This window comes from Oncorhynchus clarkii, chromosome 15 (assembly GCF_045791955.1).
Source record: "Oncorhynchus clarkii lewisi isolate Uvic-CL-2024 chromosome 15, UVic_Ocla_1.0, whole genome shotgun sequence".
Taxonomy (NCBI): Eukaryota; Metazoa; Chordata; class Actinopteri; order Salmoniformes; family Salmonidae; genus Oncorhynchus; species Oncorhynchus clarkii.
The window spans coordinates 39,112,872-39,129,829 of NC_092161.1; the positions used below are offsets into that span (position 1 = coordinate 39,112,872).

Below are 16,958 nucleotides of genomic sequence, written 5' to 3' on the forward strand. Positions count from 1 at the left end.
ACAGGAGAAGTACTCCAGATATAACAAACTGACCCTAGCCCCCCGACACATAAACCACTGCAGCATAAATACTGGAGGCTGAGACAGGAGGGGTCAGGAGACACTGTGGCCCCATCCGAGGACACCCCCGGACAGGGCCAAACAGGAAGGATATAACCCCACCCATTTTGCCATAGCACAGCCCCCACACCACTAGAGGGATATCTTCTTCAAAAGAGAGATCAGGGTCCAGAGTAACGTGTGTGTCTGAGAGGATGTCCCTTTAATCTGATGTATTTGCGTGACACACACAGCTCCCCACACCTCAGTGAAGTGCAGCATTCCTTCTTGGTGATGCGGTTAAATTGTGCACCCCATAATTCATCTCCTGACGTGGTATTTCCCAGTCTCATCCATTAAAAGGACTGATTATAAATGTGTTGTGTTTGGGCACCTGGGCTATGAGGGATGGGGGAAAGAAGTGCTGAATGCAGGGTGTTGAGATATGAGCAAATATGGCTCCCCAGAAGTGTTGTTAGTAAGAGGGGATGCACCAAGGGGGAGCCAGCTGGAGACACAGCCGAGTATGGTGCACCCTCTGTGGGATGTTTTGATCAGGACCATCCCCTGTAGAGCTGGCACCACACCATGGGTGTGTCGTGGGGCCGGGCTGGTTCTTCTGAAGCAGGCAACAGAAACTTGTTTAGCTTTGAAACCAGTGCTGTGTTTTGACTACAGCAGAGCCGGCCGCCGCCAAAGTGGTGGCTTTGAGATCAATTAAGCCTGTGTCCCAAATGGCACCCTATTGCCTATTTAGTGCAGTACTTTTGACCAGGACCCATAGTGCTCTGGTTAAAAGGAATAGGGAATAGGGTGCCATTTGGAACATATCCTAAGCCCCCCTCCTTTGGTTTAGAGAGCAGCTAGCTTGTTGATTAGGTAAGCTTATCAACACCAGGGTGGGTATTAAGCGGACAGAATCAGCAGATTTGTGTTGGCTAATACATGTGAACTTAATGATGGTACACAGATGTTGAGGTATTGCTGGAGAAGTAATGCAAGGAATGCAGTGCATCTTAATGAGTCTGGATGGAAGAATGCTGTGTGTACAGTACTACAGACTCGGGTTCGAGGGCACCTTCAGGGAATGGAGCTGGGTTCTTTTAGAGGTAAATGAGGGTTCAAGGTCAGATGGGAAACAGGGTACACACTATCTCTCTCTGTAATGAAACTGGAGAGCCGCCCTGGTTCTCATCAGCGGTGCCATCAGTAGCGCAAAATAATGTCTAATTGGGAGAAAACAGATTGTTTGTGGTCGTCCATCGCCTTTCACAACTCACACACACACACACACACACACATGACTTTTTCAATCCAGGGATCTTGATTAGACCGGGCTATTTATTTTATGGGCAGCAAAATCGCCTGCCTTGCTCCACTGACCGAACAGTAGGAGGGAGGGAGGGAGGGAGGGAGGGAGGGAGGGAGGGAGGGAGGGAGGGAGGGAGGGAGGGAGGGAGGGAGGGAGGGAGGGAGGGAGGGAGGGAGGGATGAAAACAGAGACAGAGGGGGGTGAGGAGAGGAATAAAAGAGAGCTGAGAAAGGGGATAAGGACAGCTTATTTTTATGGATACACTGAACTCAGCGGTAGATAGTCGGCTAAAGGAAGAGAACACACTGTACCTGTGCTACTGCTGGTGTTGTCTAGTGCTGGAGTCCACTAAGGTCACTACCACCCCTTTAGCCCAAATAGTCCCTAATGTCCGCCTCTCCGGATTTCAGAATAAAAACAGGCCATCCTCTCTGACCAGAAACCTCTATATTTATCCTCTAATCTTGTCTCACTTATAGTCTGTCACAACTGGGTCTCTTTCTCTCTGAAAAAAAGACATATGCTTCTGGTTAACAGCTCTGCAATTTGTTACTCTTAGAGCCACATCAAGCATGGCGCTGGGGGCAGAGAGAGAGAGAGAGAGAGAGAGGGAGGAGAGAGATTCAGGGATCGTGCCACTGCCCTGCATTACCTATAAGTGAAAAGCTCCATCATCGGTATTTCAACCACTAGAGCCGTTCATCATGCCGCGGCTATGCGACACTTGTTACGAGGACACCTGTGTCAACACCCAGGAGGGGGGAACGAGGTGAAGAAGGAGGGGGAAGGGGGGGGGGGGGGGGTTGAGGAGAGGATGTAGGGGAGAGAAGGGGGAGACAGATGCAGGGCCATCGGGCTTTCATCTGATGAGCGCTCTGATGGGCAAAGGTCACATCTGGCACAGCACTCACTGTCTGTCGCCCAAGCGCACACACACAAACAGACACACAGCCTGCCCCCATGGAAACTTAAGACCCAAATTCTCTAAAGGCCACAGGGGGGCACGGGCCCCTCATTCATGCTCTCTCTCATAGCTCACTGACAGTACAGGGGGGAAATGATGTCATCAGCATGTTGGCATGCTAAATGTCTTGTCAGTGTGTCAGATTGATTGTGATTGTGTGTGTGTGTGTGTGTGTGTGTGTGTGTGTGTGTGTGTGTGTGTGTGTGTGTGTGTGTGTGTGTGTGTGTGTGTGTGTGTGTAAATGAATGACACACACCCCCAGCTGTGGCTTCAAGTTAATATTTGATTATGTGTCCAGAGAGTTACCGGTAATTCTCCAGTGCCCATTAACCCTTCTATCAGCCTAGCTACAGGGGAGGAAACATCCATCCAGGAGGTAGCTAGTTACTAGACAAACTGGGCTAACTATCAAATAGAGTGATACATGGAGTATAAACTATAGGTATTTGCTGAGCAGTCTTAGAACAACACCTCATGTCATTAAGTCCCCAGTCCCTAATAACACTGACCACGGAGGGGGAAAGGAGGGAGAGGAATGATGTGTGTGTGTGAGAGAGAGATAGAGAGAGAGAGAGGGAGAGAGAGAGAGAGAGAGGTCACTCAATGATTAACAACACAGTCTTGAAGCAGCAGTCTGCTTTCACCATCTAAAGAAACGTTTTGAAATGTTAAATAGAAAAACCTAGCTTAAAGAAAAAGTAATCAGGGGAAAGGTATGTTGAAAGAGGCCCCAAGTCGGCTGTTAAAACCATATTTATTTAAGATTTGGATACAAAGCATAAATCCTTAGCACTTTGAGATTTCGAGTTTAGATTATGTAAAATATATATTTAACACGCTGTGACTTTGTCCTGTTAAATAAACTCTCATAACTCTACGAGGTATATTTGTTTACCCCCTCACCCATGGGATATATGGCGCAACATGCAGAAGTTTGAAAGATGCCATCTAGAAGCCATTATGGAGGCTTGTAAATGTCAAAGAGAGCACTTAGAGCCTGTTTTAAAAGACAGGTCTGTGTCCCAAATGGCACCCTATTCCCTACGCAGTGCACTACTTTTGACCAGAGCCCTATGGGTCCTGGTCAAAAGTAGTGCACTGTATAGGGAGTAGGGTGCCAATTGGGGGTATACACCTGTGTTTTTAAGGCTGCAGCTTGTCTCAATCCCGTCATAAACTCTATAGTTTGAAGCTGCAAAATTTTACTTTTTGGGCGACCCGATCAAAGTCTAACAAGCTGTAGATCTATTCTATGTGCGCTATTTCTACGCTGCCTGTTCTTAAATTCGTTTTTTGCATCTTTTACTTTCAGTTTTGTAAACTAGCTTCAAACAGCTGAAATGCAATATTTTTGGCTATGGAAAATATATTTCACAGCAGTTTAAATGGTACAATGATTCTCTACACAATGACTGCTTGTTTTGTCACATAAATGTGCGTGCGTGCGCGCGCGCGTGTGTGTGTGTGGGTGTGTGTGTGTGTGTGCAGTGGGCCATGGCGTGAGAGAAGTGGGTGGTGATAGGATGCTCTCTACTGAACTTCACTCTGAGAAATGTAGTTGTTTCTCGGGGAGAAGTTCTGGCGTGTTTACAGGTCCTTTGCAACTTTGCCATTTCAATACTCTCCCTCTTGTCTGGAGAAAATACCTCTAACGTCTCGGCTTTCGGTGGCGATGCGATTCACAAACCTAACAAAAACAACAGCAGTAGTAAAACTAGAATGAGACAAACAGGGTTGTGAGTTAGCGTGTGGTTAGCAATAACACATTATTTGCCTCTTGAAGCTGGTCACACCACAGTAAATAGTCAGATTGTAAGCGCATAAATACCATGCACACAGCACAAAGCATTGTGGGTAGAGAGAGCGCTAGCGACGAGGGCCTGAGGGGCTTCTGTGGACCAAAGCCCTTTGGAGACGGAGATAATAGAAGATAAAAAAATGTATCTATTGGCCGAATATCTCTTCAGGGGAGAGACTGGACCTTTTCCTTATTCTGTTCTGATCTCTTTTCTCTATGCCCATTATCTTTTTAAAGACACCCACACAAAGGCACACAATGGCCGCCAGTTTGCCCTTGCCTGTCCCTTTTTTCTCTGTGGCTGAATGAAACTAGAAAAGGGGGGAGCCGGGATGGAGGTTGGTGGTGATAACATGTAATTATGGTACACAGAGAGAACATAGGCGAGACAGACATGCTCTCTTGTTACCCACGAGGCTAGCACTTTATCTTTCCTACTCACTTTGACTAGATATTGATCATGCAGTCCTAGCCCTGCAGTCCTAGCGAGCGACTAGCGCTGTCCTCTCCTCACCTAGGCATTGGGAATAAAGTTTTACAGTGTGAAAGGATTTTTAAATTGTCTGAAAGGATTTTCTTTTGGCCCAATTCTGCACTTGTCAAACACCATGTGCGACAACAGCGTCAGACAGAGACGACCAAATGGAAAGCTGCTGTCAGACAGAGCTACAGTCTTTCTTTGACTTGTACACCCACTATGAACTCTGCAGCAGACTGTAGCCCAGTGCACTGAAGGGCTGTGGGAGTCTTCTTTCCATGGAATGGCCACTTGTTTAGACCTCTCTACTTTACCACATACACACACACACACACACACAAACACGAGTCTTATCAGACATCTTAAACTTGTCCCTGTCCCAGGCTGTACAGTGCCCAAGAAAAACAAGTGGACATGCCCAAATGACTATTGCCCCGTCGCACTCTCAACGGTTATCATGATGTGCTTCGAGAGGCTGGTCATGGCCAACATCAAGGCCAGATGCACTAGACCCACTCCAATTTGCCTACCACTCCAACAGATTCATGGAAGATGCCATTTCCATCGGTATTCAAAAGACGAAAGGTGTGTCATCAGCTCTCTCCTCTACTCCCTATCCACCCATGACTGCGTGGCTTTGCACGAAACCGCGGTTGTCGGCCTGATAAATAACAGCAACGAGTCAGCCTATAGGGGGGAGGTAAGTTAATTGGTATAGTGGTGCCAGGACAACAACCTCTCCCTCTACGTCAGAAAAACAAAGGAGTTGATTTTTGACTTCAAGCAGGTGGTGAAGACGGCCCACTACATCACTGGGACTGTGCTCCCACCCATCCAGAAAATCTAGTCAAAATTGTGCCCGAGGAAGGCCCGCAGCACACGCCCCAAACACCCCAGCCATGAGCTGTTCAAGTCTGTATGTAGTGAGTAGCCTCTCTTTCTTACTGATTGATGACTGTTTAACAGTCTGATGGCCTTGTTTTCCTGACACCACACTCCGAGTGCCCTCACCTTTTCCCTGTAGGCTGTCTCATCATTGTTGGTAATCAAGCCTACTACTGTTGTGTCGTCTGCAAACTTGATGATTGAGATGGAGGCGTGCATGGCCACGCAGTCATGGGTGAATAGGGAGTTCAGGAGGGGGCTGAGCATGCACCCTTGTGGGGCCCCAGTGATGAGGATCAGCAAAGTGGAGATGTTATTTCCTACCTTCGGCCCGTCAGGAAGTCCAGGACCAATTTCACAGGGTGGGTTTGAGACCCAGGTCCTCAAGCTTATTGATGAGCTTGGAGGGTACTATGGTGTCCAATGCTGAGCTGTAGTCAATGAGCAGCAGTCTTACATAGGCATTCCTCTTTTCCACATGGGATAGTACAGTGTGATGGCGATTGCATCATCTGTGGCCATCAGACTGCTGAACACTTGAACTGGACTGACCACCTGCGCTGACTCTCTGCACCTTAGAACACATGCATTCACTCAACCACACACCCATACACACACACACACACACACACACACACACACACACACACACACACACACACACACATATATATATATATATATATATATATATATATATATATATATATATATCTACAGTGCCTTGCGAAAGTATTCGGCCCCCTTGAACTTTGCGACCTATTGCCACATTTCAGGCTTCAAACATAAAGATATAAAACTGTATTTTTTTGTGAAGAATCAACAACAAGTGGGACACAATCATGAAGTGGAACGACATTTATTGGATATTTCAAACTTTTTTAACAAATCAAAAACTGAAAAATTGGCCGTGCAAAATTATTCAGCCCCCTTAAGTTAATACTTTGTAGCGCCACCTTTTGCTGCGATTACAGCTGTAAGTCGCTTGGGGTATGTCTCTATCAGTTTTGCACATCGAGAGACTGAATTTTTTTCCCATTCCTCCTTGCAAAACAGCTCGAGCTCAGTGAGGTTGGATGGAGAGCATTTGTGAACAGCAGTTTAAAGTTATTTCCACAGATTCTCGATTGGATTCAGGTCTGGACTTTGACTTGGCCATTCTAACACCTGGATATGTTTATTTTTGAACCATTCCATTGTAGATTTTGCTTTATGTTTTGGATCATTGTCTTGTTGGAAGACAAATCTCCGTCCCAGTCTCAGGTCTTTTGCAGACTCCATCAGGTTTTCTTCCAGAATGGTCCTGTATTTGGCTCCATCCATCTTCCCATCAATTTTAACCATCTTCCCTGTCCCTGCTGAAGAAAAGCAGGCCCAAACCATGATGCTGCCACCATCATGTTTGACAGTGGGGATGGTGTGTTCAGGGTGATGAGCTGTGTTGCTTTTACGCCAAACATAACATTTTGCATTGTTGCCAAAAAGTTCAATTTTGGTTTCATCTGACCAGAGCACCTTCTTCCACATGTTTGGTGTGTCTCCCAGGTGGCTTGTGGCAAACTTTAAACAACACTTTTTATGGATATCTTTAAGAAATGGCTTTCTTCTTGCCACTCTTCCATAAAGGCCAGATTTGTGCAATATACGACTGATTGTTGTCCTATGGACAGAGTCTCCCACCTCAGCTGTAGATCTCTGCAGTTCATCCAGAGTGATCATGGGCCTCTTGGCTGCATCTCTGATCAGTCTTCTTGTATGAGCTGAAAGTTTATAGGGACGGCCAGGTCTTGGTAGATTTGCAGTGGTCTGATACTCCTTTCATTTCAATATTATCGCTTGCACAGTGCTCCTTGGGATGTTTAAAGCTTGGGAAATATTTTTGTATCCAAATCCGGCTTTAAACTTCTTCATAACAGTATCTCGGACCTGCCTGGTGTGTTCCTTGTTCTTCATGATGCTCTCTGCGCTTTTAACGGACCTCTGAGACTATCACAGTGCAGGTGCATTTATACGGAGACTTGATTACACACAGGTGGATTGTATTTATCATCATTAGTCATTTAGGTCAACATTGGATCATTCAGAGATCCTCACTGAACTTCTGGAGAGAGTTTGCTGCACTGAAAGTAAAGGGGCTGAATAATTTTGCACGCCCACTTTTTCAGTTTTTGATTTGTTAAAAAAGTTTGAAATATCCAATAAATGTCGCTCCACTTCATGATTGTGTCCCACTTGTTGTTGATTCTTCACAAAAAAATACAGTTTTATATCTTTATGTTTGAAGCCTGAAATGTGGCAAAAGGTCGCAAAGTTCAGGGGGCCGAATATTTTCGCAAGGCACTGTATATTGATGCTACACCACATCAACCCTGCTGCTACAAGACTCTTGTTATTATTGCTAAATACTGCACAATTTAAACACTTGCCCCCGAAACCCCCTTCCCCAAAACTTGCAAATATTGGACTATAAATTTGCCTTGCTATACAATATTATGCAAAAATATTTATTCTATTTTTCTCAGCCATTTACTTTATGTTCGCATTCTTATCTTTTATGATTTATTTATTTTATTATTTCTTATCGGAACTTGAACTTGAAACATACACACACACGCAGATACATACACAGACACACACACACCTGTCTGCCCCTGAACCTCCCTCTTTTCCCAGGGAGGGAAAACTCAGTCATCCATGGGATTAGTCTGTGGAGGCCCACAGAGTTCTGGGCGACCACATCCCTGGCCCTGATATTTTAGAAAAGTCTTTCTGGTCTACAGTTTTTCAAACAGGAAAAAAGAGGAAAACTGCAGAATGAATGGCCAGACCCGCTGTTTTGGAATCGGTAGCTTTCAGAGCAGCACTAAATATCAACTTGCCTCACAGTCAAACTGAACTGGTGTTCCTGCCTTTCCTTTCTCTCTCTCTCTCTCTCTCCCCCCCTTTCCCCTTCAAAAAAGAAAGAAAATAAATAAGCCACTCTCGTTTCCAAAGTGTGTCAGACAGGCTGAAGTGGTCCTGAATTAGGGGCCCAGCGAGATGCCTGCAGATGACTAAATGACAGGGGAAAAACAGTTAGCCACATTCACTCAAGCTGCATGGGCTGTTACACTGGTATAATAAGCTTTATGCCTCCATCAAGCTTGCCATGGATGGCTGTTTGATGGCTCTCCCACAACTTCTGCCTCAATTGGCCTCCGCCCATGGAAAGGATGGTCTACTGAATAACATGGACATAACATTAACAGCTGCTCATTTCCACCCACTAATGGTCATAGTTCATCAGAAATAACTAAGATACATTCAATGGGACAATTTACTCTGAATTGAATGTCTGAGACTCACTGTTTTATGTTCTCTGTCTCTTGAGTTGAAGTATAGTACATCTTTGTTATGCATTTTGGGGTATTTTTCTTGCCACGGGTCACATATTTTTTAAATCATACTCATCTGGTCATGATGCAGTGTAAAGTGATGAATGTGTGAAATCTGCTCAGTTCCCTAATCAGCTGAAAGCCTCTTCTCCAGGGAGCCATGGGTAAATGTTTTGACTTGCTGGTATAAAACATAAAACTGGTGTGAGTGTGTGCATGCTTGTGTGTATGTGTGTGTACGCAGCCCCCCTTGCCTCAACTTTGAGGATGTAATTTTCTCTAAGCACTTCTCATATGTTACACAGATGCGTAATGACATGGCTGGGGGGGGCATGTTTATTCAGTCCCGTGCTGGTGATTGAGGCCTTTCACTGATGTTTACAATCACTCTGGCCAGATGTTACAGCAGCAGCAACAGATTCAACACACACACACACACACACACACACACACACACACACACACACACACACACACAGAAGCATAAAGAAGTGTGAAGTCAAGGACGGACAAAGAATAAGACAGTCAGAGAGAGGGAGAGAGAAAGACGGCGTGTAGTGTGTATCAGCAGCCCATTGAATGAATTACAACAGATTCAAGGTGGTCTCCGTCTCAGGGCCATAAAGCTCTGTCTCAAAGCGACAGCTGGCTCACAGAGCTTCTCCATCACAAACCATTACAAAGCACAAAGGAACAGGCAAACAAACAAACCATAAAACAAGACACTCAAAAGTATCACCTTCTTTCTTTCTTTCTCTTCCTCTCTCTTTATTTTTCTCTACTCTTTCTTCCTCTCCCAACTGGGCACAGAGGTCAATTCAACGTCTATTCAAATCAAATCAAATGTTATTAGTCACATGCGCCGAATACAACATGTAGACCTTACAGTGAAATGCTTTCTTACGAGCCCCTAACCGACAGTGCAGTTGAAAAAAATATGGATAAGAATAAGAGATAAAAGTAACAAGTAATTAAAGAGCAGCAGTAAAAAATAACAATATATACAGGGGGGAAGCCGGCACAGAGTCAATGTGCGGAGGCACCGGTTAGTTGAGGTAGTATGTACATGTAGGTAGAGTTAATTAAAGCGACTATGCATAGATGACAACAGAGAGTGGCAGTGGTGTGGAGTGGGGAGGGAGGGGGGGGGGCAATGCGAATAGTCTGGGTAGCCATTTGACTAGATGTTCAGGAGTCTTATGGCTTGGGGATAGAAGCTGTTTAGAAGCCTCTTGGACCTAGACTTGGTGCTCCGGTACCACTTGCCGTGTGGTAGCAAGGAGAACAGGCTATGGCTAGGGTGGCTGGAGTCTTTGACAATTTTTAGGTCCTTCCTCTGACACCGCTCTGTATACAGGTCCTGGATGGCAGGAAGCTTGGCCCCAGTGATGTACTGGGGAGTTCGCACTACACTCTGTAGTGCCTTGCGGTCAGAGGCCTAGCAGTTGCCATACCAAGCAGTGATGCTCTCAATGGTGCCGCTGTAGAACCTTTTGAGGATCTGAGGACCCATGCCAAATCTTTTCAGTCTCCTGAGGGGGAATAGGTTTTGTTGTGCCCGCTTCACGACTGTCATTGTGTGCTTAGAACATGTTCATTTTTTGGTGATGTGGACACCAAGGAACCTGTAGCTTTCAACCTGCTCCACTGCAGCCCCGTCGATGAGAATCAGGGTGTGCTCAGTCCTCTTTTTGCTGTAGTCCACAATTATCTCCTTTGTCTTGATCACGTTGAGGGAGAGGTTGTTTTCCTGGCACCACATAGCCAGGTCTCTGACCTCCTCCCGGTAGGCTGTCTCGTTGTTTTCGGTGATCAGGCCTACCACTGTTTTGTCATCAGCAAACTTAATGATGGTGTTGGAGTCGTACCTGGCTGTACAGTCATGAGTGAACTGAGAGTACAGGAGGGGGCTGAGCACACACCCCTGAGGGGCCCCTGTGTTGAGGATCAGTGTGGTGGATGTGTTGTTACCTACCCTTACCACCTTGTGGGCGGCCCATCAGGAAGTCCAGGATCCAGTTGCAGAGGGAGGTGTTTAGTCCCATGGTCCTTAGCTTAGTGATGAGTTTTTAGGGAATATGGTGTTGAACGCTGAGCTGTAGTCAATGAATAGCATTCTCACATTGGCGTTCCTTTTGTCCAGGTGGGAAAGGGCAGTGTGGAGTGTAATAGAGACTGAATCATCTGTGGATCTGTTGGGGCGGTATGCAAACTGGAGTGGATCTAGGGTATCTGGGATGATGGTGTTGTGAGTCATGGCCAGCCTTTCAAAGCACTTCATGGCTACAGACGTGAGTGCTACGGGTCGGTAGTCATTTAGGCAGGTTCCCTTAGTGTTCTTGGGCACAGACACTATGGTGGTCTGCTTAAAACATGTTGGTATTACAGACTCAGACAGGGAGAGGTTGAAAATGTCAGTGAAGACACTTGCTAGTTGGTCAGCGTATGCTCGCAGTACACGCCCTGGTAATCCGTCTGGCCCTGTGGCCTTGTTGACCTGTCTAAAGGTCTTACTCACATAGGCTGCAAAGAGCGTGATCACACAGTCTTCCGGTACAGCTGATGCATGCCTGTTTCAGTGTTATTTGCCTCGAAGTGAGCATATAGGTAGTTTAGCTTGTCCGGTAGGCTCGTGTCAATGGGCAGCTCTCGGCTGTGCTTCCCTTTGTAGTCTGTAAGGGTTTGCACGCTCTGCCACATCCGACGAGCATCAGAGCCGGTGTAGTATGACTCGATCTTAGTCCTGTATTGACGCTTTGCCTGTTTGATGGTTCGTCGGAGGGCATAGCGGGATTTCTTATAAGCTTCCGGGGTAGAGGCGGTAGCTCTAGCCTTTGGTTGGGGTATGTACGTACGGTCACTGTGGGGAACGACGTCATCTATGCACTTATTGATGAAGCCAATGACAGATGTGGTGTACTCTTCAATGCCATTGGAGGAATCCCGGAACATTTTCCAGTCCTGTAGCTTAGCATCTGCTTCATCTGACCACTTTTTTATTGATCTTGTCACTGGTGCTTCCTGCTTTAAAAGCATGAATCAGGAGGATGGAATTATGGTCAGATTTGCCAAGTGGAGGGCGAGGAAGAGCTTTGTATGCATCTCTGTGTTTTATTTTATTTTTATTTCACCTTTATTTAACCAGGTAGGCTAGTTGAGAACAAGTTCTCATTTACAACTGCGACCTGGCCAAGATAAAGCATAGCAGTGTGAACAGACAACACAGAGTTACACATGGAGTAAACAATTAACAAGTCAATAACACAGTAGAAAAAAAGGAGAGTCTATATACATTGTGTGCAAAAGGCATGAGGAGGTAGGCGAATAATTACAATTTTGCAGATTAACACTGGAGTAATAAATGATCAGATGGTCATGTACAGGTAGAGATATTGGTGTGCAAAAGAGCAGAAAAGAAAAACAAATAAAAACAGTATGGGGATGAGGTAGGTAAAATTGGGTTGGCTATTTACCGATAGACTATGTACAGCTGCAGCGATCGGTTAGCTGCTCAGATAGCAGATGTTTGAAGTTGGTGAGGGAGATAAAAGTCTCCAAGTTCAGCGATTTTTGCAATTCATTCCAGTCACAGGCAGCAGAGAACTGGAAGGAAAGGCTGCCAAATGAGGTGTTGGCTTTAGGGATGATCAGTGAGATACACCTGCTGGAGCGCGTGTTACGGGTGGGTGTTGTTCTCTGTTCAGTGAACTGAGATAAGGCAGAGCTTTACCTAGCATGGACTTGTAGATGACCTGGAGCCAGTGAGTCTGGCGACGAATATGTAGTGAGGGCCAGCTGACTAGAGCATACAGGTCGCAGTGGTGGGTGGTATAAGGTGCTTTAGTGACAAAACGGATGGCACTGTGATAAACTGCATCCAGTTTGCTGAGTAGAGTGTTGGAAGCAATTTTGTAGATGACATCGCCGAAGTCGAGGATTGGTAGGATAGTCAGTTTTACTAGGGTAAGTTTGGCGGCGTGAGTGAAGGAGGCTTTGTTGCGGAATAGAAAGCCGACTCTAGATTTGATTTTCGATTGGAGATGTTTGATATGAGTCTGGAAGGAGAGTTTACAGTCTAGCCAGACACCTAGGTACTTATAGATGTCCACATATTCAAGGTCGGAACCATCCAGGGTGGTGATGCTAGTCAGGCGTGCGGGTGCAGGCAGCGAACGGTTGAAAAGCATGCATTTGGTTTTACTAGCGTTTAAGAGCAGTTGGAGGCCACGGAAGGAGTGTTGTATGGCATTGAAGCTCATTTGGAGGTTAGATAGCACAGTGTCCATGGACGGGCCGGAAGTATATAGAATGATGTCGTCTGCGTAGAGGTGGATCAGGGAATCGCCCGCAGCAAGAGCAACATCATTGATATATACAGAGAAAAGAGTCGGCCCGAGAATTGAACACTGTGGCACCCCCATAGAAACTACCAGAGGACCGGACAGCATGCCCTCCGTGTGGAGTATAGGTGGTCCAAAGTCGTTGTACAATTAAAACATGCTGATAGAAATGTGGTAAATGTATTTTCATTGAAATGACGTGGAAACAACATTGATTCAATCAGTGTGTTCCCTGTGTGTCTCCTCCTGTCTGACTTGCAGAAGAGATGTCAGTCTCAATGTGACTTCCCTGGTTTAATAAATAAATACATTCGAAATCTTTCTTTTCCTCTCCTTCTCTTAGGTCCGGAATGTTCCAGGAACTTCACATCTAACAATGGGGTAATAAAGTCACCTGGTTTTCCAGAGAAGTATCCTAACAACCTGGACTGCACCTTCATGATCTTTGCCCCCAAGATGTCCGAGATCATCCTGGAGTTTGAGAGCTTCGAGCTTGAGCCTGACACCACCCCTCCCACCGGAGTCTTCTGTCGATACGATAGGCTGGAGATCTGGGACGGCTTCCCTGGAGGTGAGTCACAGTCATACATCTAGTCAGATATCGCTAGTAACTTTGTTAGCATTCTCGGTATTATACAGTAGGGTAATATTAACACATTTAATATATATTAATAGGGCGATGAATGTGGACAGGACACGTAGCCTAGTCGCCCTAACTCAATGCCAAACATGTCCTAATTCTGATCGGCTACCATACTCCCTTCCTGTGTTGTGTTTGTGGAGTTGTTAATGTTTGTCAGTTGAGAGGAGGCCATGGTACGTATGTAGACATGGGTGTTACTCCACCTTACTGTTGATTGATCGGTCAGGAGTGGACTTTTGTGTCCAGAAACAACCTAACCCTTTTGTATGGGTTTGGGTTTTAGCTGTTGTTTCTTCTAGAGCAGGTATTCCCAAACTGGGGTATGTAAGGTAGTCGGGGGTATGTCAAATACAAATGTGATTCAGAGGTTTTTTTCTAGCCTGAGTAGACTTGTTTCACTGCCAGAAATACAATGAAACCATCTAGTGTTCCGCGAAATAACAACACAATGTCAAATACAGGTAGCCTAGTCAAATAATTAACATCCAATTACATTAACCGTTACTCTCTTGCGGGAAATCTTCACTCTTGAGCAGACATTTAGAAACAAAACATGACAATTTGAAAAATAAGCCATGTGTAACGGCAGATTTCCTCTTCGTCTGAAGAGGAGTAAGGATCGGACCAAGATGCAGTGTGGTGTGTTCATGACGATTTATTAAAAACGAACTGAACACTGAAAAACAAAACAATAAACGATGTGATAAAAACCGAAACAGTACCGTGTGGCGACAAACACTCACACGGAAACAAACACCCACAAACCAACAGTGAAACCCAGGCTACCTAAGTATGATTCTCAATCAGAGACAACTAACGACACCTGCCTCTGATTGAGAACCATACTAGGCTGAACACAAAAACCAACATAGAAAGACAAACATAGACTGCCCACCCCAACTCACGCCCTGACCATACTAAAACAAATAATAAAATAATAAAATAACAGAACTATGGTCAGAACGTGACATCATGGGAGTTTTTTGAGAGATAATAAAGCAGTATGACATGTATAAAAGCAACAGATACCATTAATATGAAGGGACTAGAACATCTTATATGGTGAGCTACCGAGTGCCTAGGACAGGCAAGCGCCATACTATTGTGGAGGACTTAATTCTTCCTGCTGCCATGGATATGGCTGGGACAATGCTGGGGGGAAAAGGCCAAAAAACTAGACAGACAATTCCTTCATCAAACAACACTTTTTCACGATGTATCAGTGACATGGCAGGAGATGTTTTGAAAGAATTACTGCAATTACAAGCCAGTGAATTATATGCTTTACAGCAGATGTGGCGGGCCTGGCATAGCTCCTGGTATATGTCAGTTATGTTTATGGGGGGTCAATTAAGGAAGACATCCTCTTCTACAGACCACTGGAAACCAGAACAACATGAGAGGATATGTTTTAAGTACTGGACAGCTTTGTGATATCAAATGGACTTCGGTGGTCAAGATGTGTTGGTATTGTATTGATGGCGCAAAAGCCATGAGAGGGAGACAGTGGAGTGGTGAGCAGTTGCTCCCTATGCCACTTGAGTACACTGCAGCATCCCCCGAGAGGCTCTTGCTGCCAAGGGAATGCCTGACAGCTTGAAAGACGTTTTGGACACTACAGTGAAAGTGGTTAACTTTGTTAAAGCAAGGCCCCTGAACTCTCGTGTATTTTCTTCATCATGCAATGATATGGGCAGCAACCATGTAACACTTTAACAACATACAGAAGTGCGCTGGTTATCAAGGGGCAAAGTATTGACATGTTTCTTTGAATTGAGAGACGAGCTTAAGTTTTCTTTACTGACCATAATTTTCACTTGTCTGACCGCTTGCATGATGACGAGTTTCTCACATGACTGGCCTATCTGGGTGATGTTTTTTCTTTCCTGAATTATCTGAATCTTGGATTACAGGGACTCTCCACAACTATATTCAATGTGCAGGACAAAACTGAGGATATGATTAAGAAGTTGAAAGCTCTTTTCTGTCTGCATTAACAAGGACAACACACAGGTCTTTCCATCATTGTATGATTTTTTGTGTGCAAATGAACTCAAGCTTACGGACAATGTAAAATGTGATATAGCGAAACACCTGAGTGAACTGTGTGCGCAATTATGCAGGTACTTTCCCGAAATGAATGACACAAACAACTGGATTCTGTCACGTTCTGACCATAGTTCCTTTGTGTTTTCCTTGTTTTAGTGTTGGTCAGGACGTGAGCTGGGTGGGCATTCTATGTTGTGTGTCTAGTTTGTCTATTTCTATGTTTGGCCTGATATGGTTCTCAATCAGAGTCATTGTCTCTGATTGGGAACCATATTTAGGTAGCCTGTTTTGTGTTGGGTTTTGTTGGGTGGTTAGGGCTGTTTTGGTTTTCACGTTTATTGTTTTGTATTCCTGTTCATGTTTGAGTTACCTTATTAAATTACCATGAACTATAACCATGCTGCGTTTTGGGTTGCCTCTCCTTCCCAGGAAGAAAGCCATTACAGAACCACCCACCACAACAGGACCAAGCGGCGTGGTCAGCAACAGCAGGAGAGGCAGCAGCAGCAGCAGCAACAGCAAGAGAGGCAGAACTATTTGGAGAAATGGACTTGGGAGGAGATCCTAGACGGGAAAGGACCCTGGGCACAGCCAGGAGAATATCGCCGCCCCAAAGAAGAGCTGGAGGCAACGAAGGCGGAGAGGCGCTGGTATGAGGAGGCAGCACGGCGGCGTGGATGGAAGCCTGAGAGTCTTGGGGGAGGCACACATGGAGTATGGCGAAGCCAGGTATGAGACCTGCGCCAACTTCCTGTGCTTACAGGGGGGGCGAGAGAGACCGGGCAGGCACTGTGTTATGCTGTGGAGCGCAGTGCGGGTGCATAGCCCGGTGAGGTACATACCAGCTCCTTGTGTCGGCCGGGCTAGAGTGGGCATCGAGCCAGGTGCCATGAAGCTGGCTCTACGCATCTGGTCTCCAGTGCGTCTCCTTGGGCCGGCGTAAAAGGCTCCAGCCTTACGCATGGTGTCCCCGGTTCGCCTGCACAGCCCAGTGCGGGCTATTCCACCTCGCCGCACTGGCAGGGCGACCGGGAGCATTCAACCAGGTAAGGTTGGGCAGGCTCGGTGCTCAAGAG

The 16,958-nt window shown here is 45.7% G+C and overlaps 1 protein-coding gene across 3 annotated transcripts in view; it reads left to right on the forward strand.

The window, feature by feature from the left end:
• LOC139367244 (neuropilin-1a-like) overlaps positions 1 to 16,958 on the forward strand; it is a 111,719-nt gene that overhangs the window by 40,790 nt on the left and 53,971 nt on the right. For all 3 annotated transcript variants that reach the window (XM_071105488.1, XM_071105486.1, XM_071105487.1), the window contains one exon: positions 13,534 to 13,761. In XM_071105488.1, coding sequence (XP_070961589.1) covers positions 13,534 to 13,761 — 228 coding nt within the window. The remainder of the gene's footprint in view (positions 1 to 13,533; positions 13,762 to 16,958) is intronic.